Consider the following 25,763-nt stretch of genomic DNA (forward strand, 5'->3'; position numbering starts at 1 on the left):
TGCTTGATGGCAATCGTCCTTAAGAATTCGCCCTGAAGAAAACATCAGGGATATAAGCAAATCTTTTTGAACCGTAGCAAAAAATGAGAACCAAGCATACATTTCAACAATGGAGAATGGTTCAATAAATGTTGGTCTGTACTATAGAATATTACACAACAGTTTAAACTTGCTTTTGAAAAATTTTTAGTAGATGGATGAGAGTATTATGCTAAGTGAAGTAAGCCAGTCAGAGAAAGACAAGTACCAATGATTTCACTCATATGTGGAATCTAATGAATAAAATAAACTAACAACGTCTAAACAAGACTCACAGGTACAGAGAATAGACTGACAGCTGTAGAGGGGAGGGGGGTGAGGGGATTGGGTGGAAAAGGTGAAGGGGGTTAAGCAAATAAAAATATACCCATAGACAGATTTGTATACTCAGTATTCAAGTAGCAATGATATTTCAGTGGTAGTTCACTTGCAGCAAAATAGAATCTTGTAATTTGTAAAATCTTAGTGAAATGTTAGCACTTTTATTTATGACCCTTGGCCTCTGTATGTTAACTTCTTAAAAATTAATATACAACAATGTGAATATACTTAACACTACTGAACAACAGTATGGTGATTACCACAGGAAAAGGGGGTGAGGGGAGGTAGAAGAGACTATGGGGGGAAATACATGGTGGTGAAAGGAGTCTGGACTTGGGGTGCACACATAAGACAATATACAGATGATGTATTCTAGAACTGACCACCTGAAACCTATGTAATTTTATTAACCAATGTCACCCCAATAAATTCAATAATAAATTTTTTTTTCAGTGAAATGGGAAGGTAATAAGTAGTAATCAGAAAGAAAATTAAAGATACTAAACAGTGCAATCCCAACAATGTAAACAGATTTAAAATATACTTGATTAAAAGCGTGAGATAAAATATGCAAAGGTTTCAAATTAATCATCCCTGGGTTTTGTGACATTATGGGTGGTTTTTATTTTTTCCTTTTAGTTTTTTATGATTTTTCTAGTTTTCTTAAAATTAATTTCTAGTCAGAAGATTATTAACACTTTTAGTTGAGGTAGAAAAAGAATGGCATATTTCACCCTAATGATTCGAAAGAATGAAAACTAATACAAGTTTCAGGATTTTTGTGGTGTTAATCAGTTCCAATTTGAAGATGAAGGCTTGATTGCAAGTGGTTTTCTTTGCTTTTGCTTTTAGTCAAAGCATGGTTGTGTCATGCTGAAAACCATGTGTTTAGTGAGCTAGTGTTGTAAATATTGTTATTTATGATGGGGGCCTATATTTAAATGTGCGTCTTACAGTATAATCTAATGATGCCAGCCTCTGCCACCCATTAGCTTTAGGACTAGCCAGGTTATATAGTCTCAGTTTTCTTATCTGTAAGGATTATAAGGATCAAATGATACAATGCGTGTAAATCACTCAGATGACAGAGCTGAAATGAAAACCGACGTAATACTGCTCTTGAAAGAAGACTTCTAAATCTTCCTACATAGAGTATTGAGGAAAGAGAGATGAAGTGGTTTAAAATAGTTATTTTTTGTTTGATATAACATTAATATGCCAAAGATTGCATAGGGACAAAGTAGTTATTTCTGCTTCCCCCCCCTTTTCTCCTTCTGAGGACGGAAATGTTCCATGCCTTTCTCCAAACTTGTATCAGCACAGACACACACACCAGATGACTTTTATTTTTGCCTTACCAATTACTCTGTGATTGTCCTCTCTTACCAGTACACATGGGTGTCACTCCGAGTCAATAGATTCAGATCTAACTAATTTTTAATAGCTATCTAGTAGCCTAAATAATGTCCTATGCCAATGGTAGTCATCCTGGTCCCTACTGCCCACTAGTGGGCGTTCCAGCTTTCATGGTGGGTGGTAGTGGAGCAACCAAAGTATAAATAAAAAGATAGATTTAACTATACTAAGTTGTTTTATAAAGATTTATTCTGCCAAACTTAGCAAAAACCCGACATAAAATACTAAGTAAGGAATTATTATTATATGCTTTAACTTGCTGTAACTCTGCTTTATAAATTCTATTAAGTTACTTCCCTACTTTATAAATCACCATTACTGTGGAACTGGTGGACGGCTAGAAAATTTTACTACTAACAGAGATACAAAAGTGGGTGGTAGGTATAAAATGGTTGACTACCCCTGTCCTATGCCAAGATTTCTTGGAATGTAACTCTACTGTGGGTATTCAAGGTGTTTGTCGACCCTTATACATAACTCTTAAGATGTATTATTTTTATTTCCAACGTAAGTTTTCCCAAAGTGGCATTGCTGAGTCAGAGTATGTGTTAATTGTAGTGCAAAGGATCGGGGGTTATAAATGCTGTATAAAACTTTGTTGGTTCCTGCCCTCTTACAATCTCGTGGAAGCACAGATGTGCATTGTTTTCCCAGGGATCTATTGATCTATTTATTTATTTATTTTGCTTGTGTACAAAGATTTCAGTAGCTAGTGATTTTTTTTTTTTAATTCTCATCAAAATTTGAAATCCTTAACATTTTGAAACATAGGTTTAAACGAAAAGAGCAGCGGGAGCCTCTTGCATTAGGTTTACTCTGTGTAATCTTTGCTGTATTTCTTAGAGATGAATTTGTCAGAAATTGTATGTGTTCCAAGTTTTTTAGCTTTTAAGAGCTAAGAGTCCCACTTAGGAACTGCCGTCCTTATGGGTCCTCTTGTTCCTGCTGTGCGTGCACCCAGGAGGGCTGCAGGCACCTGTCACTCCGGGACAGCAGGGGAGAGACACCCCACACGCCACAGCTTGTCTCTGGAGGCCCAGGCTTGTTCTGCCCAAGGCAGGCAGCTGAGCATGTCTTCAGCTTGAGGTCACCGATGGTGACAGGGGTGCTCATACGCTAACAAATGTTTTTTTACAACAGTAAAGTTATTGCACTAGAGGTAGACAGGTAATGTAATTTCTTCGTAGTGTCACTTAGAGCTACTTACAACAATGTAAGTTTTTTCCACATGCCCACTTACATAGAGAGAGAGAGAGAGAGTGTATATGTGTGTACATGTATCTACATGTACTAGGCAGGGAATGGAGAGAGGAAAGGACATTTGTCATGGCTTTGCTGTGCGTGTATCCACGTGTGTATGCAGTCTATCTACATGAAGGCATCTACACATCGCATGACCGTCTCTGTTTAGACTTTATTTTCTCCCATTGGTAATTACCGTTTGGTTACATCAGTTGGGATTATGCAACTCTAACAGCTGACACTAGTTCATACCTGTTCTCACCCCCCCAACCCCCCCATTCAGTGCCTTGGCTCTGGAGAAGCGGTTGCCCTGTAACACTTTAGAACCTGCTTGGTTGTCTGTCCCCTGACTCACTGGAGCGGCCACACATCTGAAACCCACTGGGCCCCTTGTCACAGTTCCCAGTACGTAGGGCCTGCCCTTGCTTGTTTTGCATTCCTGTTTTGTCCCCTTACAAGGAACAGCCTGAACTTCAACAATTCTCTAATTCGTGGCTTGTTGGAGAGCAGTGTTTTACTCTTGTGCTGCTGATCAGGCACTGTTTTTCCTAGGACTTCCTGCAGTGTTGGGTGGTATGCCACCAATAGGCAGGGCAGTGATAACAAGTGTGTGAATCATGCTTGCCATGCACGGGCACTGTGCCAGCGCCTGGGTTCTCCTGACTCCTGTCATCCTCCCCACAGATGCAGTGCTGGGGACTGTTATCACCCCCATGTCCTACCTGCAGAAGTAGGCGCCCTGTGCGCCCCAGTTATACAGCTTATGGGGGCCCCCACATGGACATCCCTCCCCATCTGGGTGAGGCCGAGCACTGGACGTGCAGACCCAGTTGCAGAGACTTGGCAAGGATGCTTGGCTGCCCCTTCTGTTTGGATAGGAAGTGACACAGATGAGCCCTCTCATCCGAAAGCCCTGGACCTGGGCGGGAGGTTGGGGAGCTCAGGCATGGGCAGGAAGGAAACTGGGGAAAGGGAGGTGTGGAAAACTTTGCTCGGGGAGGTCGCTTGCCACAGGCTCTCACGGGGAGCCCGGCTCTTCATCAGCTGTCCCTCCGAGTGCACCTCGCAGGGGAGGGCGAAGCAGGTTAGAGGTGTGTTTGCCCTCAGAGAGTTTCTTCTGTTTTGATGAGTGAGTCATATGACCAGGCTGGAAAACCTCTTCGGCTGCTCTTGTGATTGTGCGTTTTTGAAATTGGTTTTTGGAGACGCGGTAGGCGACGGGCTGGGATTGTCTCACTGTGCAGCACAGACTGGTGTTCTGGAAGAACAGTGGCTAGGTAAGAGGATGGGTGGGGGAGGGGTGCTGGGGCGCGAGCAGGACTCGGGTTCTGTGCCAGGCTCTCCAGATAAGACGTCCCGGGGCTGGAATTGGTCACTAGCCCGGGGGTCCATCTCTGCCATGTCTGAATGAAGTCCACTGTGGGCGAGCTGTGAGAGACTGCCGATGGCGTTTCACAGTCGTCCTTATAGAGTGCAGTTGCTTGCTGTTGTCATGGTTATTTTTATATTACCAGGTTGTAGTTTCAGCCCTCTTTCTGGATATTATTAGAATGGTTCATTGAGTAAGATAATGTCAGTGTCTGTATCATCTTGGGCAAGTTCTTTTTTAAAAAATAATTATATATTTACTTTAAAGAGAGAGAATGGAGGGAGGGAGAGAGAGACACACACAGACAGACATTGATTTGTTATTTCACTTATTTATGCATTCATTGGTTGCTTCTTGTATGTGCCCTGCCTGGGGATTGAACCCTCAATCTTGGCATATGGGGACAACACTCTAACCAGCAGAGCTACCCTGCCAGGGCTCTTGGGCAAGTTCTTAACCTCTCCAACCTCGGTGCGTTAGGAAGAGCCTAAGGGCAACAGGGCTGTTGGAGATAACACTGAGCAGCGTGTGTTTGTATCAGCTCTAAAAATGGAGGTGCCCATTGTTGCCTTCTTAGTGTCGGACACTAGCGGGAACCTTCCGTTCTGGTTCCTGGCTGGCATTAGCTCATGACATTGAAGGGCGCACATCACCCTGGGTGTAGACACGGACAGCAAAAAGAACTGGAATTGGAGAGTTGCAGACTCCACGGTCTCAAAGAAGGGTGGAGTCTTTTAGGACAAAGCATTCCTGGCCTGAAAAGACAGAGCAGGCTCATTGGAGAAGTAAGCCAGAGTCAGGTATTTGATCTAGTAGGTGATGCCAGTTGGACAGGGAAGACTCCCTTATCTTATACCTGATTGGCTGGCCTTTGCATTTTATCCAACTTGTCACTTTCCCTACAGAACAAATCTTTCCTACCATTTTTTAAAAATGAAATTAAGAACTCTTACTCTTAATTTGATCTAAACTCAACTTTTATTTTGGAGGGGTAAGAGGGATTTAGCTGGAGAGGAAAAATTCTTTTTTTCCCCCTTTTTCTGTAACATGTCGGCAGTGTGGGGCACTGTTACCTCTTTTACCAGGTTACTTTGAAAATTACCATTTAAGAAATACTTATTTGTTTAAAAAATCCAACTTTTCAATATAGAAAATTTCAAGCATGTACAAAACTGTAGAGAGTGGTATCACCCCTGACATACCTGTCTCTCACCTTCAGCAAGTGTCAACATGGCCAATATCGCTTCATCTCTGCCCCACACAATTCCCCCACCCATTATTGTTTAAAAAAAACCCAGATGACATTATTTTATCCACAAATATTCACAATGTGCTTTGAATGCCTTAGAAGTTTCAGTCAAGTAAAACATGAAAACTTTTGTATTTTAAGATCCTTCTTGTGGGAGGATCTTGTCTCTTTAGACAGGGCAGTCGTCCTCAAAGCAGGGGTTGGAAATGACCACCCGTTCCCCTCTGTTGAAGATCTCAGCCTTTGAACTTGGTGGAGCTGGTTGATTCTGAGTGTTAGAGCAGGAGTAAAGAATAGGGAGCCATTGCTTGGGGTGAAAGCGATTCCAGGGAACAGGAGGTTTACCTCTCAAGAACCTTTTTTGTTAGTTTTGTCCACCATGAATGGGGCTGTTTTAAAAATAAATAAAGTTTTTGCTTTTTTTTAACCAGAGTGTGCTGGCTATTACTTCACTGTTCCTATTTACTATAGAGTGTTGTTTTTTGGGTTTTTTTTTTTTTTTACATAGTCTTCCATGCTGTGGAGTCCTAATTTTTAGTGTTTACCTGTCACCTCTTTCACTGCCATCTTTATCCTCTGCCAGCATGCTTTTTCTCGTCTCCCTGAAATCTGCCAATGGTTACGAAGCAAAGTCCAGAACTGCATGTAAACTTAGAGTACACTAACTGTGAGGGTATTTTTGTGTCCCGAGCAAAGTGTGTGTTGTTGGAATTAAGAACTTTGCAATATCTGACTGCTCAGCGGATGTTCTGGCTCCCTTTCCTGGTTTTGGGTGATCTTCTGCATAGATGAGATTGTGTATAGCCACCACCGTTCATGTAGATGACCTATCACCCCAATGGGCACCGTTTAGCAGGAATCTTTCCTCTAACTTCAAATATAGCTTAAGAAGATCTTGAAAGGTCGTGTACGTGGCTAGTGCACAGGAAAGTTGGAAAATGTGGTTTGGAACAGATCTCTGTGCATCTCACCACTGAATCTTTGAAAGTGACTAAGTAGGCGAGAAATGCAGAAATTAAAAAATGTGACCATTCCGCTTTTGTTGTTGTTACTTAGCAGCCAGAAGTCAGGGTCTTGCGTCTTAAACCTTGCATGACAGTTTCAGTTGGCGAAAAATGATTTGATGTATGGATAATAATTTGGGTATTCTATATCCATAGCATTTATAGAAGAAATGGGTAGTCTATTTTTCACCAGACAACACTAACTTCTTTTCTGCTCCTCTTTAAGACGGAAATCAGAGAAGACATGTTCACTTCTCCTCTCTTTCCCACCCTCTCCCGCCCCCATTCCTTTTAAAAATTCTTTTTCGGAAAATGACACAGTACTTTTTCAAAGCCGAGCTGTGCCGTACGCGGGTTTATACACAGGATGGACAAGTTACATCAGTTTTTCCTTTCTCACACCCAGACGAGAGTTACATAGTTTTGTGAGGTGTGCTTGGGAGTTGTAAAAATATGGAATGCTGGAAAAATTCCAGAGTCTGTTGGTAAATAGAGAACACAGCTGCTAACTGCTGTTAGCTTCCCTTAATGAGTTTAAAACTTTAGGGGGGACAAAAAGGCAGGTGTCCATAAGACAGCATGGGAAATCAAAACAACGTGTGATGAGCATGTTTAAGATTTGGGTTTTAATTTCTCTTTCACTTCGCTAAAGACTTTGTAAGTGATTCAGTAAAGAGGATTAGACTGTGTTTGGTTGATGTCAGGAAAGATACCTCCACCTCTTACCCATCATACTCAAAGATTTATTAGATCAGCCAAGTGACTTTTTTCATGTTATGAGAAAGCTGTCTTTGCTTTGTGTTTTCAACTTAGCAGTTTTTCAATGATGTGTTTAGGGGGAAAGAAGTGAGAGTACAAGATATGGGAAATCCACAACTGAGAGTTCCAGATGAAACTTCCATCTTCTGAGAGCTTTTCAGGAACTGAGTGACTAGTTAAGAGTGGGTTTTAGAAGTGACTGGGCGGGGGGGGGGGGGGGGGGGGGGGGGGGGAGGAGTGTCTCTCCCACTGTAGCTGATATGATAAAAGGCCTTTACAAGTGTGGTGTTTACAGAGCAAACATCCCAACAAATTGCTTTCGGCAGTCATAGGCACACCAGAACACTGTTTATATCACATCGGTAGTTCCACTGTAGTTTTCACAAAGAGCTTCCATGGGATGTGGCCTCTCTCGGGCCTCTGAGACCACCCCCAGTATTGGGCACATCAGCGTCTAGAAAAGGGACGGACACTTGGGCAGCGGGAGTGTTCTTTTAAAAATCTCAGTTCAGTTTTTTGGTCTCCCTAAAGAGCAAACAGCTTCTCTGTGCCTGTTCTCCACAGTTTAAGCCTCCAAGAGTCACGCCTATCTCAGGCTCCAAATTCCTCACGTGTCCCTGAGGTCGTCAGGAGGCCTGCCCTCCCGCTGCAGCAGGAACTCAACCCTTTCAGGATTCCTTCTTTCTTTCATCGGAAGGGACAAATATTTATTTAGCTTCCGGCCATGTGTCAAGCTCCACTGTCGGTTTATAGGAGACCTCGGAGCTGAATCCGACACAGATCTTCCCCTTCAGGATTCCTGGGGAGTGGGGGGTAGCGAAGACAAAGGTGGGGGTTCCCTAGGTTGAGGGAGACTGGTGTGGCATCAGCTATTGACACAGCCATGTGGTTCTAAGACCAAAGAAAGGCAAGGTGGAACCAATGTTCCGCAACCGACGAAGGACTGCTCCTAACACCCGACACCGTGTACATGTTACTGACTGAGGTAAGAGGAAAGCTAGTCTTCTTACCCACTCAGGCTGGGCTCTGTGGGACCTTTTGTGGAATGATCTACTCCTTTCTAGCCCAGGTGGCGGGGTTGGCAGTTAAGAGGTGGCAGGGCTGGGAGGAGGGCACGCTTCCTTTTTACACTGGTCACTTTGCCCAGGGGATTGTCATAGCTTCACGGGGCTTTATGTGAAACTGTATATTCTTTGCTTTGCCTTTTTCTTTTCTTTTTAAAAGACTTTCCCCACAGTAGCTGGGAAGGTGCTCAAAGCCTGCTTTTCACCCCTGCTTTGCTCTCCTTTGAGTTACTGGCTTACAGTGAAGGGGAAGAGAAGGGACCGCAGCCACAGCTATGGGTGCCCCGAAACGGCTCACAAACAGTGTACAGATGGGTAAACTGAGGCTGCAAGAGGGGAGATGGCTTCACATTCACTCCCGGCTTCTCTGGTCAATGCCAGTTCTTACCTACACCTTCACCTGTGTTCTTTTCCTTAAGAGTTGACTGTGGTTCTTGGAAGCACGCAGTTCAGCTTCTTCCTGTGAAGTGTGTTTCCTCTACAATCCTGAACACTCACTTTCCCTTTTGATTTAGTGAGACGGAGACCCTGGAGCGGGAGAGTTCTGTGTGTGACACTGTCATCTCGTTTTGCCCTTGCTTCTTATTTCCAGTTACTGTCATCCCTGAAGGGCTAGGGTCTCACTCTCTTACTTTTCTAAGAGGCACCTAGGAAAAAAGGGATTAACAGGTTATATTTTGGCATTAGGAAATAAAAATAACGGCCTTAAAATCACGAGTCAGTATTGTTACTTTCACCATCTGTGGTAACAAAAATGACTTATTTTAACTACACGAATGGGTGTCAGCTACAGTTGCAGCTCATATGATTTACTGGATATGTTCTTAAAGAGTAGATCAAGAAAATTCTACATTTTAAGTGACATTTTATTTTTGAAGGAGCTTTTCCTTAAAAAGAAAAACAAAACTTGGTAGTAAATAGAATGGTGACTGCCTGACTTGATCTCTTTTGAAACATCAGTTTTCATCAGGAAAATCTAAAGTGTCATAAACATGTCACTTGTCTTTGGGAATACGACATTTCGTTCTATGTGTTCTAATGTTCATGTGGTAAACTATGACGAGGCCCCAGCGAACCACGTGGGGAAGGCCAGAAAGATGCCAGGAGCCAGGTTTTTAGCAGAGGGCTTGCTAGTAGAGTTCACATCAATTCTGTTAGATGGTGGGATATCATAATCCTTGATTTCTGTTGTTCAAGGACAAAGCAGAGGAATTGGGCTTAAAATACAGCAGGGAGCTGGGCTGTGTTTAAGGTAGAACTGTATTCTCCGGATAGGTAAATGGGGGGATGAGTGACACATGCTATGGATTCTTCAAGAGCTTAAACATGGTGGGTAATTCCCAGGGACTAGGAGATCCTCTCCAACCCTGTCATTACAGGTTAGTGTCAAACTGATTGTTTACCTGGATAATTCAGGTGTTCCCCCTTCCTAAAGGTAAGGAATGTCTTAAATGAGCACCTGGAAGTTCTTTCCAGAAGCAGAACTCCTTGAATGCCATGAGCTCTTAATTTAGGTAAATGATGTGTGTGGTAGAAGATGGAAGAAACATGCTTCTAGCTCTGGAGGAGTTTAGAGTCTGAATGTACTGATACTTCGAACAAGTCAGTTTGGTATACTAAAGTAAGCACGAACGACTGTGGGAGTTCAGACAACGTGATCTCTGATGGGAAGAATCAGCGAAGTCCATTGAAAGAGGCAGTAACACTTAACCTGAGCCATCAGGAGTAATATGGTCGAGTCTGCTCAGTCCTGCATTGAGGGTTGCTGGTTTTTTTTTTTTTTTTTTTAACCTTTTGATTGTGACCATTTTTGGGTATACAGATAAGCTAAAAGAATGATATCATGGATACCTGTACACCTATCACCTAGATTCAACAACTGTTATTGTGATGTCATACTTGTTTCAACTCTGAATTTGCGTATATAGTTATGTGCGTATGTGTGAGTTGTATTTCAGTTGTTTGTTAGTAAGTTACAGGCATCATGACATTTTCACCCCTTAATATATCCTTTGGCATTTCCTAAAGCCATTCTCCTACATAACCATAATTCCACTACCAAAAATGGAAGAAAATTAACAATAATACATTAATGTCTCATTCAAATTCTCTATTTCAAATCTCCCTAATTGTCCGTGTCTTTCATAGCTGTTTTTTTTTTCAAATCTGGATCACACGTAGCATTTTGTTTTCTAATTCCCAGATTTCTTTTATTAGAAGGCAGCCACCTTCTAATCCCACCTGTTCAATTTTTGTTTCATGATGTTGAACTTTAGAAGGACCAGACCAGTTTTCTTATAACTTAAAAACATTTTTTTATTTATTGATTTTAGAGAGAGAGGAAGAGAGAAACATGTATATGTTGTTCCACTTTATGTATGCACTCACTGGTTGATTTTTGTGTGTGCCCTGACTGGGGATCAAACCCACCACCTTGGTGTGTTGGGACAGTAGTCTAACCAACTGAGTGACCTGGCCAGGGCTTCTTGTACGTTTGTTGTTGCTACTTTACCAAGGGAAGTTTCTTGCAAATTGAAGATTTAAAAACTTAAAATGGTCAGGTGTTTTGTAGGTGAGATCTTGCCAGGTTGTCAGGTGTTGTTCCTGACATTCCATCTTCAGTAGTTAATGTACCTTCATCTTTATTTGCAAAAATAATACATGGCACTTGTAAAATGTTAGAACAATTTAGAGATCTATAAAATATAAAGTGAGAGTTCTATTTAATCTCACCAGTATGTAACCCTGAGATAACAGTGGGTCATTTTGGTGAACTTATATTCTTTCCCGTGTGTGTGTGTGTGTGTGTGTGTGTGTGTGTGTGTGTGTGTGATGTCATTTCTTAGAAAAACTGTGACCATCTATATGCGTTGTAGTAAAGTTTCCTTTTTTATTTTACTAACTGTGCTTTCTGGACAGAGATCTACAGAAGAGGTGGCAAGGGTTGTTTTTTATCGTGGCTGGGATAAACGCACGCCAAGCCAGCCACATTCTTTCCTCCGTGTTTAAGATGAGACACACCCAAATGTAAAGTCCCCGGCCCGGGATTAGCTATGTGGCTGGTGCCCACAGAGCAAATATTTTCCTCTGTCTGAGGCTCCCTAGTTCATATAGGAATTGAAGCTTGGTGTTTTGTGCCCTGTGTTTCAACAAGTTGTGGGAATGTGTGAGTAGTAAACTTTTAAGGGCTCTGCATTTGAATTCTGGCTCCCTCTCTGTCTGTTTTGGGTGGATCCCTCCATATTCCTTTCTGTAGATATCAGGAGATCATTAGGTTGGCCTCCCTTGGAGGTAAACACGACACTCTGCCAACATAAAGTGATTTAGAAATGTTAATATATTTTACCTAGCCGAAGTCTCTACTAGCATGTGTATTTTAAGCCGTCATAAAACACACACCTGTCACGCTCAGGAATGTGCCGCAGGCAGGCATCAAAGACCGGCCGAGGGAGTGTGGGGAGTGTGTTTTGCTGTGTTGTAGGGTTGTGCCCTGACAACCTTCGTGAGGCCTGGGGTACCCACACGGGAGTGGTGGCTAAATATTGACGCCCTTTAATTTATTCAAGAATTCCTGTGAGTAAGTTATTCATAGTTGTCCATCCAAGTGTCAGGGGGCTCAGAGGTAATTCTGTGGACGAAGGGTTTGGAGTGTGGCTGAACCGGCCTAACTTAGGGAACTCAGTGAGCAGAGCAGTCACGTGCACAGCAGACGGTCCTTGCAGCTCACTGGCCAGCAGGAAGTTGAGCAGAGAGGCTCTCTGGGCATTGCTGGCCTCTCTGGAAGGTACGAGCCTCCCGTGCGAGCATTGTTGGCTCAGGGTGGCATGGTAGAACCACTGTGTTCTTGTTACTTTATTGTTGTGTTCTCCGTGGCAATGATGTCACGACTGGCATTTGGTGGGACACCAGGGTGTTGGCAAATCTTGTTATTAAATAGGTGAAATTATCTGTAATTTGGTGACAGGGCTTTTTGCATCAGGCATTTTGTAAAAGAACAAAATGATGGAAGGGTGGGTCCCCACATCTCACTATTTTAACTATTTGGTAAAAAAAAAAAAAAAAAGAGGAAGAGTTGTCATTTTAAGCACATTAAAGAATTCATGCATTTAAAAATATATTTTAAAAGCCGGAAGTTGCTGACTGTATTAAATATGCATTTCCTCCATCTTCTATTATCCATTCTAAGTAACCAAACAAGAAATAAGTAGTTAAATGAATACAATAGCTGGAGGGAGTTGCTGGGAGGCGGCGGAGGTGGAGGGACTGAGCAAAAAAGGAAAGAGAAAAGCCTCCTGGACATGGACCACGGTGTGGGGGTTGCCGCGGGGGGGGGGGGGCAGTGGGGAGGGGATAGCGGTGTGGGGGGGGTAGACGGGGTGGAAGGAGCAGGGGGGGGGGTGAACACAATATAGTGTGCAGAGATGATGTGTTGTAATTGTGCACCTGAGGCCTGTATAATTTTGTTAACCAGTGCCACCCCAATAAAGTCAGTAAGAAAGGGAAACAAATAAATAAATAAAATCAAAATAACGGCAGGCCATGCTGCCGAAAGTGAAGAGGCACTGTTACAAAGAGTCAGGAGCCAGGAGATAAGATTGTACTTTCGGGATCGGGGAATCATTGAAATTGATGACCCTCATTTTTTTCCCTCTTTAGGACAGGGATGATAAAAGGGACACCGTAGGGTTGTTCATGAGGTTGAAACGGGATAATATACCTTTAGAAATTGAAAGGAAAAGAAAGACCGTTCCAATTCTAGTCCAGTTGCTTTCCTGAGCGGGCAGGATGGTTCAGTGCAAACAGCACGGGGGTTGAAGTTGCACAGACATTGGTTTGGATTCTTTGCCCTGTAGTCTGCATTCTTGGATGAGTTTTAATCTCTCTGAATCTCCGTTTCTTCAGCCATAAAGTGGATTTTATCTTATCACTGTTGCAAGATAAGATAAAGTGCCTGGGCTCTCCCCAGTGCCTTGCTGGTTCTGAGTTCTGGAATCTAGATGTTCTCCTGGGGGGTGGGTGAGGCAGGCGCCCATGAGTGTGGATTCCGTTTGCTGTGCCTCCTATAACTTCCCTTCGACTAATGACCTTGCTGCTGCCTCTCTGTTTGCAGTGATCCTGCAGAGTGCCACACCCGGGCATGGACACCTTTTCCCGCATCTGGAGGAGCACGGCTGGTAGTGCCATCGCCTGGTCCTGAAACTGCTAAGGCCATCTCAGAGGCGTGGGCGCCAGGAAAGGAGGGAGGCGTCCCAGGGCCGCAGAGCCATGCCTTTTGGCCTAAAGCTTCGCCGGACACGGCGCTACAACGTCCTGAGCAAGAACTGCTTTGTCACCCGGATCCGCCTGTTGGACAGCAATGTTATCGAGTGCACGCTGTCGGTGGAAAGCACGGGGCAGGAATGCTTGGAGGCTGTGGCCCAGAGGCTGGAGCTGCGAGAGGTAAGGCGGGGTGCTGTGCGGTGGGTGTGTGAGCGAGAACCCACCTGAAGGACCAGCCACCTGTTCCCTGATGCCTGCCATGCTCTGCAGCCTCAGCCTCATGTTGAGAAAGAATCGTATTATACTTAGCCTGCCTCTTAAAACCTTCAGAGCAGAGAGGCAAGGACACCACCTAGAGCTTTCCCGGGGTGGCGACCTCCCTTTTGCTCCCGCTGGTGAGGAGGTTTTGGGGGAGTTGAAAATGAGAGACTCTCCTCGCCAGAGCTTTGAAAAGAGCTGAGTGGGTCGCAGGAGCTGAGGCATTCCAGCTGCACATCGAGGAGAGAACTCCCACCCAGGGGTGGAGGCAACTACTTTTATTTTTGCTCGTTGTTTGTTTCCATGTTTTCCTTTTTCAAAGGGAAGGAAAGGAAAATGAGCATTTAGAGTGAGTCTAAGCAGCGAGGCATTTTGTGGGAGCTTGGGACATAGGCATTTTGTTTTTTTTTAAGATTCCTCCTGACTCTTGTTTGCTTTGTATTGTCTATGAGACTGCTTTGGGCTTTAGACAAACCCAGGGCCGGCCACCAAGACAGTAGTGTCCTCACTCTTTAGGAGACTGTCCCTTGGGGCAGAATGTCCTTTCTAACAGGCAAGCCCTGCACTTTCCCGGCTTGCAGACATTCCAGAGAAGAGATGTGGTGAGTAACCCACACAAGCATTTGTGTCTTGAGAGCCATGTGTCATATTGGCCAGTGGGTAAGGTGGTATGGTTGAATGGTTGCCAGGGCTGAAATGACTGTAACCCTCTGAGATTCAAGCCTTACGGAGGACAGAAAAAGCTCTGTAATTGTCCTCGGCCCTGTGGCATCATTGCCTAAGATCTTAGGGCAGTGGTCCCCTACCCCCGGGCCACGGACCGGTACTGGTCTGTGGGCCATTTTGTACTGGTCTGCAGAGACAGAATAAATAACTTACATTATTTCCGTTTTATTTATATTTAAGTCTGAACGATGTTTTATTTTTTAAAAATGACCAGATTCCCTCTGTTACATCTGTCTAAGACTCACTCTTGACGCTTATCTCGGTCACGTGATACATTTATCCATCCACCCTAAAGGCCGGTCCGTGAAAATATTTTCTGACATTAAACCGGTCCGTGGTCCAAAAAAGGTTGGGGACCACTGCCTTAAGGTGGTGGAGAAGAGGGGCGGGGTGCCTGTTGCAAGTAATTGATTAGTGGTGTTTGATCCCCTCACGATCCACCTTCTCTCCATGTGCACATAGGAGTTGGGGTCACAGAGGGTCTTCTTCTCCCCTTGGCGTCTTCCACAGGCTCACTCTTTTTTTTAAGATTTATTTATTCATTTTAGAGAGGAGAAGGAGATACAGAGAGAGAGAGAGAGAGAGAGAGAGAGAGATGAAAGACAGAGAGAGAGAAGGGGGGGAGGAGCTGGAAGCATCAACTCCCATATGTGCCTTGACCAGGCAAGCCCAGGGTTTCGAACCAGCGACCTCAGCACTTCCAGGTCGACGCTTTATCCACTGCACCACCACAGGTCAGGCCCACAGGCTCACTCTTATCCTCTGGGGGCTGTTCTGCCTGAACACTTCTGTCTCCTGCTGGTCTTCATGTTTATACTTTGCTTTCAGAGGTCAGGTCTTCCTTTGAAATTTATTTTGCCTGTGTAGGGGACCGTCCTGCCCAATAGGTATGTGCAGCTCTGTAGCTGACACAGTAGAAGAAACACATTCTGACCTTGCTCGTTGATGGCAGGCTCTTTTTTGCTTATCAGTAACCCATTTGGGTATACATATTTAAACATAGGTGTGTTCTTCTGTTAAAGGAAGAACCTTAATAGTGTAGATCATTTGGGCAGGAAAATTTTAAGTTATAGATCATTTAAAAATTTACACAGTGATGCCTGACCTGTGGTGGCACAGTGGATAAAGCGTCGACCTGGAAATGCTGAGGTCGCTGGTTCGAAACCCTGGGCTTGCCTGGTCAAGGCACATATGGGAGTTGATGCTTCCAGCTCCTCCCCCCTTCTCTCTCTCTGTCTCTCCTCTCTCTCTCTCAGTCTCTCCCTCTCCTCTCTAAAATGAATAAATAAAAAGTTAAAAAAAAAATTTACACAGTGGTTTTACTTCTGAGTATTCCCGGTAACTCACATTAGAGTAAATAAGTATTCTTCACATGCCCTGGGAGGCATATAGCATGTGGTTGGGTAGTTACCAGTGCAGGTTTTGAAGCCTTGGGCTTGAGTTCAAATCATAGTTCTGTCACTTTTTAGTTAGGTAAGAAAAGTTACTACACTTCTGGGCATCAGTTTTCTCACCTGGAAAATGGGAATAACGGCACTCACTTTACTTATCTTTTAGGGCTGTTGTAAATATGAAAAGAAATGCAGTGTAGGAAATGCGTAGCGCTATCTCTGGTAATATGTGCTTGTTCCAGTTGGAGAGTCCTTTTCATTGAAGAAAATCTTGAGCAACTGCAAGGTGTCAGGCGCTGTTTTAGGACTTGATGACATGAAGATAAAAATAAGGTGCAGTGTTGTCGTTCAGAATGCACCGATGAGTAGGGGAGTCCAGCATTTAAACCAGTGGGAGTCAGCCTGGTCCCTACTGCCCACTAGTGAGTGTTCCAGCTTTCATGGTGGGTGGTAGCAGAGCAACCAAAGTATAAATAAAAAGATAGATTTAACTATAGTAAGTTGTTTTATAAAGATTTATTCTACCAAACTGAGCGAAAATCTGACATAAAGTACTTGGTAAGTAATTATTATTATATGCTTTAACTTGCTGTAACTCTGCTTTATAAATTTTATAAAGTAAAGTTACTTCCCTACTTTATAAATCACCATTACTGTGGAACCGGTGGGCGGTTAGAAAATTTTACTACTAACAGAGATACAAAAGTGGGTGGTAGGTATAAAAAGGTCGACTACCCCTGGTTTAAAGTAACAGTTGAGCTTGAGCATGATCCACGCTGCGATGCAGTGGAGGGGTGGCCGTGCTCCCCTCGCAGATGTGCCGTGCCTAGCCCGCACCACTGACCACAGCAGCCCTGGTGGGGGAGAGGGAGCCTCAGTGAAAGATGAATGAACCTTCACTCTTTGAACAGGGACTTGAAGATACGCAGGAGTTCACAGGTGGAAAAGAAGGCAGGGTGATCCAGGCCAAGAGGAACTGGATTTTTGCAGATCCAAGGATCTGAAAGGGCAGGTACCTTCTTGGGGACTGAAAAGCCACCTCTGCAAAACAGCAGGTAGAGCTGCTGTGTAAGGTGCAAGGTGAGGCGTGTCTTGGAGACGTGGATGGTAATAATTACTCTTAGCAGGCCATTGTTGCTGGTGGTGAGAAGGCAAAGGTCAACCCCGGATTATCCTACAACTGTGTTGTCACAAAGGATAAAGCCGTGAAGTCCACATTCTGCTGTCAAGTGTGTGTGGCAGTGTGACTGATCTCCTAATGCTGAGGTGTGGTTGGCGTGTAATGCCGGCTTTATTTTGACGTGCCCCAAACGGGCGCATCCACATTAGAGCACATCACTTTCTTTTCTAATTGTGCGCTTTTGTTCTGTGACAGATGACATGTAAGGTATGGCCTTTTGTGAAGCAACCCTGTAGCTACTTCTGAGCTGCTGGGTGAGACAGAGCAGTCTAATACTTGGTTCTTTTGTGCACCCACACCTCGGGGAGGAATGCACTCTCCACCCAGCAGCTGCAGCAGGAGGGGCAACGCAGGTCTGCTCCACTCATGTGGCTTTGTATTGGGGTCAGTTTCCAGAGGGAGCTGATGGCGCTTTAGAGGAGAAAGTGGCAATCCATCCAAAATAGAACAACATGTGGAGTCCTGATCAAAGTTCGGAAACCAGCTTGTGGTGGATATTTGTCCTTGCCATTGGAAATGCCCTATAGTGTACGTGAATCCTGAACTTGACGATAGCTTTATGTTAGGATAGGAAAATTAATTTTGATTTAATTTTTCTTCTACTTCAATTTCAATTTGTGTTTTACCACTTCGTTTTGTTAGATCATTTTGTTTTATTTTATTTTTTGATACTTTTATTTTTTTTTAAAGCAGTTTTTGGTTTACCACAAAATTAGGAGGAAAGCAAAGTTCTGTGTACCTCCAGCCCCAACCCACCATCATCAGGTCCTCCTCCACTGTCAGCATCCCCAAACACAGGAGGACATTTGCTACAATCCATGAACCCACATGAACACCATTATTCCCCAAAGTCGTTTCTAGGGACAGCAAATACAGTCAAGGCCCAGGGAAGCTAAATATAATAGGGTTCCTGCTCTCAGAAACCCTCGAGTTTAGAGAATAGGAAAAACAAGCAACAAGGCAAAGGGAACAGCCCGTGCCAAGGCACAGAAACAGGAAAGCACGCGGAAGCGTCAGGGAAGGGCAGAGTTTTACGGCTATGGGACCACAGTGCAGGGTGACCTGGCTGCGTTCACTGGGCTGGTGCGAACCCAGGCAGGCTGACTCCACGTTCTGATCCCCAGGGATTTGGAGGCAGAAAAGGGGCTGTGCTATAAATGCTTTGGGGAATACCCTTGTAAATTCTGGAGATTAAAAAAAAAATGTGTTGAATTCAGTCTTTCAGTTATTTTAGTTTTCTATTAAATACACTTTACATCTTTTGGGGAATAAGTCACTGCCGTGAGATGGAAAGCCATCAGAGGGTTTCAAGGCGGAGGAGCCTGTTGTGATCACCTGTCATTTTAGGAAAAGAGCTGAATAGCAGGAAAGGATGGGGGTTGTGAGGCGGGGAGGAGCAGAGATGCCAGTTAGGTAGGCATAACAATAATCCTGGCAAGAGGAAATAAAATGAAATCCTTAGGGGAAATAATTGTTTTTAATTTTTAGCTTTTGGCCAGGAATTCTTTTAAAGGAAGAGATTTAAGAGATGTCGAGGCTCAGAAAATTAGAGTTATAATAATATATAGTCACAACAAATTTGCATCAATGGATCTCACGCCTTTCTTTCCCCCAGATGAAATCTGCGGCGGAACTTGAATGTATCACTTGGAGCTAGTCTCTTTGCACCCGGTATGGCTGTCGGACGTTCCATTTCCTGGTTTTCTTCCTTCGCCGCCTCACCGACACAGTTTGAAAAATCACTGAGCTAGGTTAAGAGAAATATTATAGTTAAAACAATATGGCCCTATGGCTGATTCTCATGTTTTAAAAATAAATACCTAGAGAGGAAGCAGAGTGTAGTGGCTAGGCACATGAGCTTGGATAAACAACCCGAGTTGGAATCCTGGCTGCTCTTCTTGGCTGTGCCATCTTGGATACTTACCTAAGTACTGGATCACCTCAGTTTTCTTCTCTGTGAATGGAGATGGTCATAGTAGCAACTGCCGTGATTCTTAGGGAGAATGAACGAGTTTGTTTTTGCACAGTGGACAGAGTATGGACAGTGCTTGGCACAGGGTGGTTAGGTAACTGTCTGTATTTCAATATGGCGGTCTCCTCTCCAGGACTCCACATACACACACTATCTGGACTCTGCTACCAAATTTTCAGGGAGTGGTCTCTCCCCCTTTTATAAGTCGGCTTGCTTCATTTTTAAATGGCTTTTTCATGATTACAGTGATCTCACATGGAACCAAAAATCTTTCAGTTACTGGAACAATAATTATTCATTTCAGATTGTGTCGGCCAATGTGACAGCCACTGACCACATGTGGCTGTTGAGCACTTGAAGTGTGCCCGTTTGAACTGAGATGTGCAGGAAGTGTAAAGTACACATCGGATTTTAAAGGCCTAGTTTGGGGAAAAAGTTAAAACATTTCATTAGTCATTTTTATGTAATTACCTATTGAAAGCATCCTATTTTGAATATATAATTTTAAAGAAAATTTATTAAAATTAATTTTACATCTTGGTACTTTTTTCAGCCTAGCTACTAGAAAATTTAAAATTAAATCTGTGGCTTACATTATATTTCTACCAAACAGTGCTGTTCTAAGAACGGCAAAGGAAGCCATGCAAACAGTAATAAATAATACAAGGAATTCTAATAAAATGTAAAAGCATGCTAGAATCACTTCCTTTGTGGATGATCTTGACTATAATTAAACAATGATACATGGAGGAGGGCTAAATAATTTAACAGAGTTACCCAAGATACTCGTCGCAGCTAAAGTCTATGAAGATAGAGAACTGTTGTTCTCTTAGGAAGTCCAGCATTCTTGAGAATGTGAATTCCATAACTCCTGGGTCTCCCCAAAGCCAAACTAGGAACCCTGGTTAGTAAAAGAACCTAAAGAAAAAATCCAAAATCATTTCATAGGTGATTATCTTCTTATTTATCTCCCTTTTCTTCTGTAGATTTATGTTCTTCTAAAAGCTAATTTATCCAAAGCTATCAGCTATGGTAGAGATGCCCATATTTTACTACTTTCATAATGGCTCGACTTTGTAAATCTTAACATGTATTTCCTATCATCAAAGAGAAGCTAACTTAACATTAAGGATATTCCTGTGGTTTGCCTTTGTGCCAGTCTTTTGGGAATTGGTAACTTAAATGTGATTATGGGAGTACTTGATTAAATGGAACACCTAATTTCCTGACCCTGTCAGATAAGAGTGGCGTTTGCTGGATTTTGTAGCCTGTTTAACCACATCCAAGTATGTTTGTATGTGCAGTGGACTGAAATAACACTTAATCAGAATCGATTGAAAGTAGTCTACTTGGAAGATTTCTGGTCTTTGAATTTGTATTGCTTTTTGTTTTTGTACAATAATATGAAATCTTACTAGTTTAATGTCAATTCTGCAAGGTAAATTGAAACCAATGTCTATTTTTAATTCATAGAGATTGTAGGTGAAATCATTTCTAGAGTCTTAACATGTACATCTTTTTTATTTGCATATTTGGTATGCTTTTTCTCAGTTCTGATATTTGCTTCTTGGGGCTATGTTACTGTGCAATTTCTTTTCCTGTACTTTTCTGAAGAGACTAGCTAGGAAAATTAAGATGGTACAGTTGTTGATTATAGATGTGTCAGCTGTAGAAATCCCAGACCTACCCAGAGCAGAGGTTGATTACACACAAGTTCTTTTTTTATTATCCAGCTGATGTACAGTGGCTTATTTTCCAAAGCCATTGGAATGTAATTGTGTGGAGTGCAGTGTCCGCGTCTACCAATAGTCATCTTTAAAATGATTTTCCATGCCTCAGTGAAGTTTTAGTGCTTTATATAATTCCTGTATGTTTTATATGTAGGCATACCAATTCTCTGTTTTCTAACTTTACAACTGAAATCCTGGGTACTACAGGCAACCTATGCCAACTTAATGCAAGAAATTTTAAACATTTGCTTCTGGATGATTAACTCTTCAAAATACTGGAGATAAGATCATGGATTAAATCCCTAGGAATTGCCAAGGCTGTGTCTGTAACCCTTACCAATAGCATTAAAGCTGTGCCTTTGGTGGCAAAGTTGGGGGGAAAACCCTTAAGAAGTCTTTTCCTATGAATTGCCAATGTGGGGGATGACACCATCTCTACAGATAAATGAACAATGAATCAAGAATGCTCCAGACGTTTTTTGTTTTTTTTTTGGTGACAGAAACAGAGAGAGGGACAGATAGGGACAGACAGACAGGAAGGGAGAGAGAAGAGAAGCATCAATTCTTCATTGCAACTCCTTAATTGTTCACTGATTGCATTCTCATAAGTGCCTTGACCAGGGGGCTACAGCAGAGCAAGTGACCCCTTGCTCAAGCCAGCAACCTTGGGCTCAAGCCAGTGACCTTAGGCTTTAAGCCAGCGACCTTTGGACCTTTGGGCTCAAGCCAGTGACCATGAGGCCATGTCTGTGATCCCACACTCAAGCCAGTTACCCCACGCTCAAGGTGATGAGCCCATGCTCAAGCCAATAAGCCTGTGCTTAAGCCGGTGACCTTGGGGTTTTGAACCTAGGTCCTCTGCATCCTAGTCCGATGCTCTATCCACTGCGCCACCACCTGGTCAGGCTCCAGACTGTTTTTAAAGAGTCTCATTCCCTACAGTCTTTTCATGATACCAAAAGCGAGATCTTACCTTGACACTAAATTATTCACACATCACTTTACCACTGAAGAAACAAGCATATTTTTTGAGCGCATGCAAACACATATGCTTCCTCTGTTAAAATGCAGAACTCCAAACCAAGCCAACCAGGAAACTACTCTTGAAAATGACAATTCCATGTGGCTCCCTTGCGGTGTTTCTTAGGGGAGCATTTTTGGTAACCGATTCAGCAATGCAGTTTCTCTCCCTGGGAGCTGATTCTTCTGTCTTCTCTCATCATTGCAACGCATACATTGCAGAATTCATGGCAGCAGAGCAAAGAAACCCGGAGACGTAAAAAGGGAAATATCCACCACCTTCTCCTCACCCACATGGCGATGTTCAGCAGTGAGGCTCGGCTTCCAATATTTAGCTGGAGTGTAAATTGGCAAGTCAGTTGTGAATAGGCCTGGTGTGGTTGGTCCCCACTGGGCCTGATGGGAATAATGGTCCCTTGGCTAATACCCAGGAAGTTGGTTGATGCACGTGTTCGTTCAAGTGAGCTGTTAGGTTCTGATTCCATTTCTTGTGCAGCAGAATGAACTTGTGCTGCATGGTAAACTTGAATAGCGCAGAAGAAGAACTTTGAGATGGTTTTCCCCCCTCTACTGAATACCCCAGAGGAGGGACAGAGCTGGAATAAGAATGAGGGAGTGGGGTGGGAAAGGAAAAGGTTACTTTGGGCATAGCTTCACAGAACAGGGTGGGGATGGGGAATCTCATGAATGGACTTTGCTTCCTACTTGATAACTGAACTCAGCACTTCTAAAATTAGTTTGTTCTGGCTGGGAGTAGGTGGGAACTCTGTCCTCCATATTACCTGCTTCCTCTAATTCTAACCAGCACTGGAAACCCAATTTTTAAAGTAGTTCTGTAATTATTTTAACGGATAAATTGCAAAATGAGTTACCCTGAAACATGTGTCCTATGGAAAAGGCTGTGTTGAAACAAGGAAAAAAAGATCTTATGCCATAAATGAGTTTTTTTTTGTATTTTGGGGTGTTTTTTGCATTATAAGTGATTTGCCTTGTTATTTAGAGCTTGGTATTATGATGGTTCAAGTCTGTGACATACCATTATTTCTTCTGTACTTCATCACCCCCCCTTTCAGTGTACACACCTGCATGTGCATTTATCTGCATACGTGTGGGTGTGTATGTGGACGCTCTGGAATGTTCTCGGGTTTTCTTGGGGGCAGCTATCAGGTTTGGTTGAATGATGGGGGGGCAGGAATGAGAAGAGGAAACTTAAAATACTAGCCTTGAAAACATCGGTGCAGTAGAAAAAATTTATTTTTTAAATTTTCTTTTGAAAAATTAACTGCAGAATGTTTATGCACTAACTGTGCGCCCATTATAATTTGAATGTTACTAATTTGAGTGAATGTTATAATTTGAATGAAGTACAGCCCATAAAATTATACCCCCCAAATGTCAAGACTGTTTGCAGTGAAGGATAATAAATCATGGCTGGCCTGTTAAGTAACTGTCAGGTTTGCCCTCCCTCTCTCCACCCATGCTCATAAAGGGGCTCTTTTCCAACTAAAATAATTATTACATCGCACATTACTGTTTACATATATTACCTCATTTATTATATGCAAACTCACTGCTAGCCATCCAAAACACCCTTCCACGGCACCACAGTCCTGCAAGGCACTCAGTCATAATGCCCAATCCCTGTGGCTCCTTTCCAGACAGTTTCTTAAGTATCCAGATTACCTCATTTTAAGATTTGCCTGAGCCGACATCATCGACCCCCCAGGACAGCATCAGACTGATGTCCCATGTCCCACCACCTGTCATAGGATTCTAAAGAAAATCCCTGGACATACTACTTCACGACTATATCTTTTCTTACACCTTTTAGTTTTATATGTTATTGATGGGCTTTCCAGCATTGATGTTTCTCTGCCTTTTTTCGTTTAGTTCCAGATAAACCTCTGTTTTCTAATTCTGTGGTTCTTAGTTGCCAGTAGTGCTGATGAAAAAGATTCCTGAGGCTTACCTGCTTTATTTCCCATGGGGAGGGGACGATGGCAGCAGCAGCAGCAGCAGCAGCAGCAGAAGGCATCATTCAGGAAGTGGTTACTTAACATGTGCCCCCCCCCCCCAATGCACAGCTGATCAGCGTCACCTCATTTACACCCCTATGAGCCTGGGGGTGATCAGTGTACTCATCACCCCCATTTTACAGATGAAGAAGCTCTGAGATGACTAGGCAGACGGGTTGGGGGAGGCTCTGTACCTTGGCCACAGTTACTAAGGCAGTGAGTGCAAGAGTTGGGAGGGGAACTGACTCTCTATTTTTTTAAAAATTATTATTATGTGAGAGGCAGGGGAGGCAAAGAGACAGACTCCCACATGCACCCTGACCAGGATCCACCTGGCAAGCCCACTAGGGGGCAGTGCTCTGCCCATCTGGGGCCACTGTTCTGTTGGTTGGCAACAGAGCCATAAATGCCTGAGGAAGAGGCCATGCAGCCATCCTCAGCATCCGGGCCAACTTACTCGAACATGGCTGCTGGAGGAGAAGAGAGGGGGGACGGGCGAGAAAGAGAGATGGAGAGAGAGAGGGAGAGAGAGAGAGAGAGAGAGAGAGAGAGAGAGAAAGGGGGGAGGGGTAGAAAAACAGATGAGCTCTTCTCCTGTGTGCCCTGACTGGGAGTCGAACCCAGGACTTCCACACTCTGGGCCAGCACTCTACTGCTGAGCCAACCTGCCGGAGCCAGGAACTGACTTCTAAGTCTTTTCTTTCGATGCAGCCACATTTCACTTCCTCTGCATCATCAGTCACCTAGAACAGCTCATGGACTCACTGAGGCTCAGAAAGAAACAACAGGGTCCGAATTTGCTCAAGCAAGTTTGCCTTAGTTGCTAGAAAGAGGACCTTGACTCTGTGGGCATTTTCTTGTTCAAGAAAGGCATAGACCTGTGGGGTGAACTTGCCCTTTGGAACATCGTGGAGGAAAGTGGATCCAATCACTGCTCCCATCTGAAAGTATTTTTTTTTGTGTGTGTGTGTTTTTCTGAAGCTGGAAACGGGGAGAGACAGTCAGACAGACTCCCGCATGCGCCCGACCAGGATCCACCCGGCACGCCCACCAGGGGCGACGCTCTGCCCACCAGGGGGCAATGCTCTGCCCCTCCGGGGCGTCGCTCTACCGTGACCAGAGCCACTCTAGCGCCTGGGGCAGAGGCCAAGGAGCCAGCCCCAGCGCCCGGGTCATCTTTGCTCCAATGGAGCCTTGGCTGCGGGAGGGGAAGAGAGAGACAGAGAGGAAGGAGAGGGGGGGTGGAGAAGCAAATGGGCGCTTCTCCTATGTGCCCTGGCCGGGAATCGAACCCGGGTCCCCCGCACACCAGGCCGACGCTCTACCGCTGAGCCAACCGGCCAGGGCTGAAAGTATCTTTTAACAATATCCTGCAGAGTATTTGGGTCTGTAGCTTTATGAAGGCAAGGACATGTCTGGTTTTCTAGTAAAGTCAGAGTCAAAACTTTACGAAGGTTTTGATAGAGGCATGGCATGGTCGGTCCACAGCAAGGTGGAGGGGGCAGCCAGCTGGAGGGGGAACATCTGCACAGGAATGCCTTTGGAAGTGAAACATTGTAATAAAAACATCCTTTTGAAGGCAGATTTCCAGGTGTGCTGTAATGCATTCTAGGCTATAATTGAAATAGAAAAGAATGCTTCAAAAGCAGTGATCTATTTTGTTGGCAATTGTTGTACTAATCCTGAAATCTGCACATAATTAATACGGAGACAGGGTTAGATGCATAAAAGCACCTGTTTTAATCATTT

General features: G+C 43.7%; 1 protein-coding gene across 7 annotated transcripts in view; it reads left to right on the plus strand.

Annotated features, from left to right (window-relative positions):
- The window catches only part of PTPN14 (protein tyrosine phosphatase non-receptor type 14), a 170,919-nt gene that overhangs the window by 59,185 nt on the left and 85,971 nt on the right, over positions 1 to 25,763 (plus strand). For 4 of the 7 annotated variants that reach the window (XM_066361754.1, XM_066361752.1, XM_066361749.1 and 1 more), the window contains one exon: positions 13,574 to 13,902. In XM_066361754.1, the coding sequence (XP_066217851.1) occupies positions 13,729 to 13,902 (174 nt within the window). In that variant the 5' untranslated portion in view covers positions 13,574 to 13,728. Of the gene's footprint in view, positions 1 to 4,083; positions 4,296 to 8,244; positions 8,385 to 12,211; positions 12,248 to 13,573; positions 13,903 to 25,763 lie in introns of those variants that run through there. The other 3 variants (XM_066361750.1, XM_066361753.1, XM_066361755.1) reach the window with 3 other exon arrangements.

Source organism: Saccopteryx leptura, chromosome 2 (genome assembly GCF_036850995.1).
Source record: "Saccopteryx leptura isolate mSacLep1 chromosome 2, mSacLep1_pri_phased_curated, whole genome shotgun sequence".
Taxonomy (NCBI): Eukaryota; Metazoa; Chordata; class Mammalia; order Chiroptera; family Emballonuridae; genus Saccopteryx; species Saccopteryx leptura.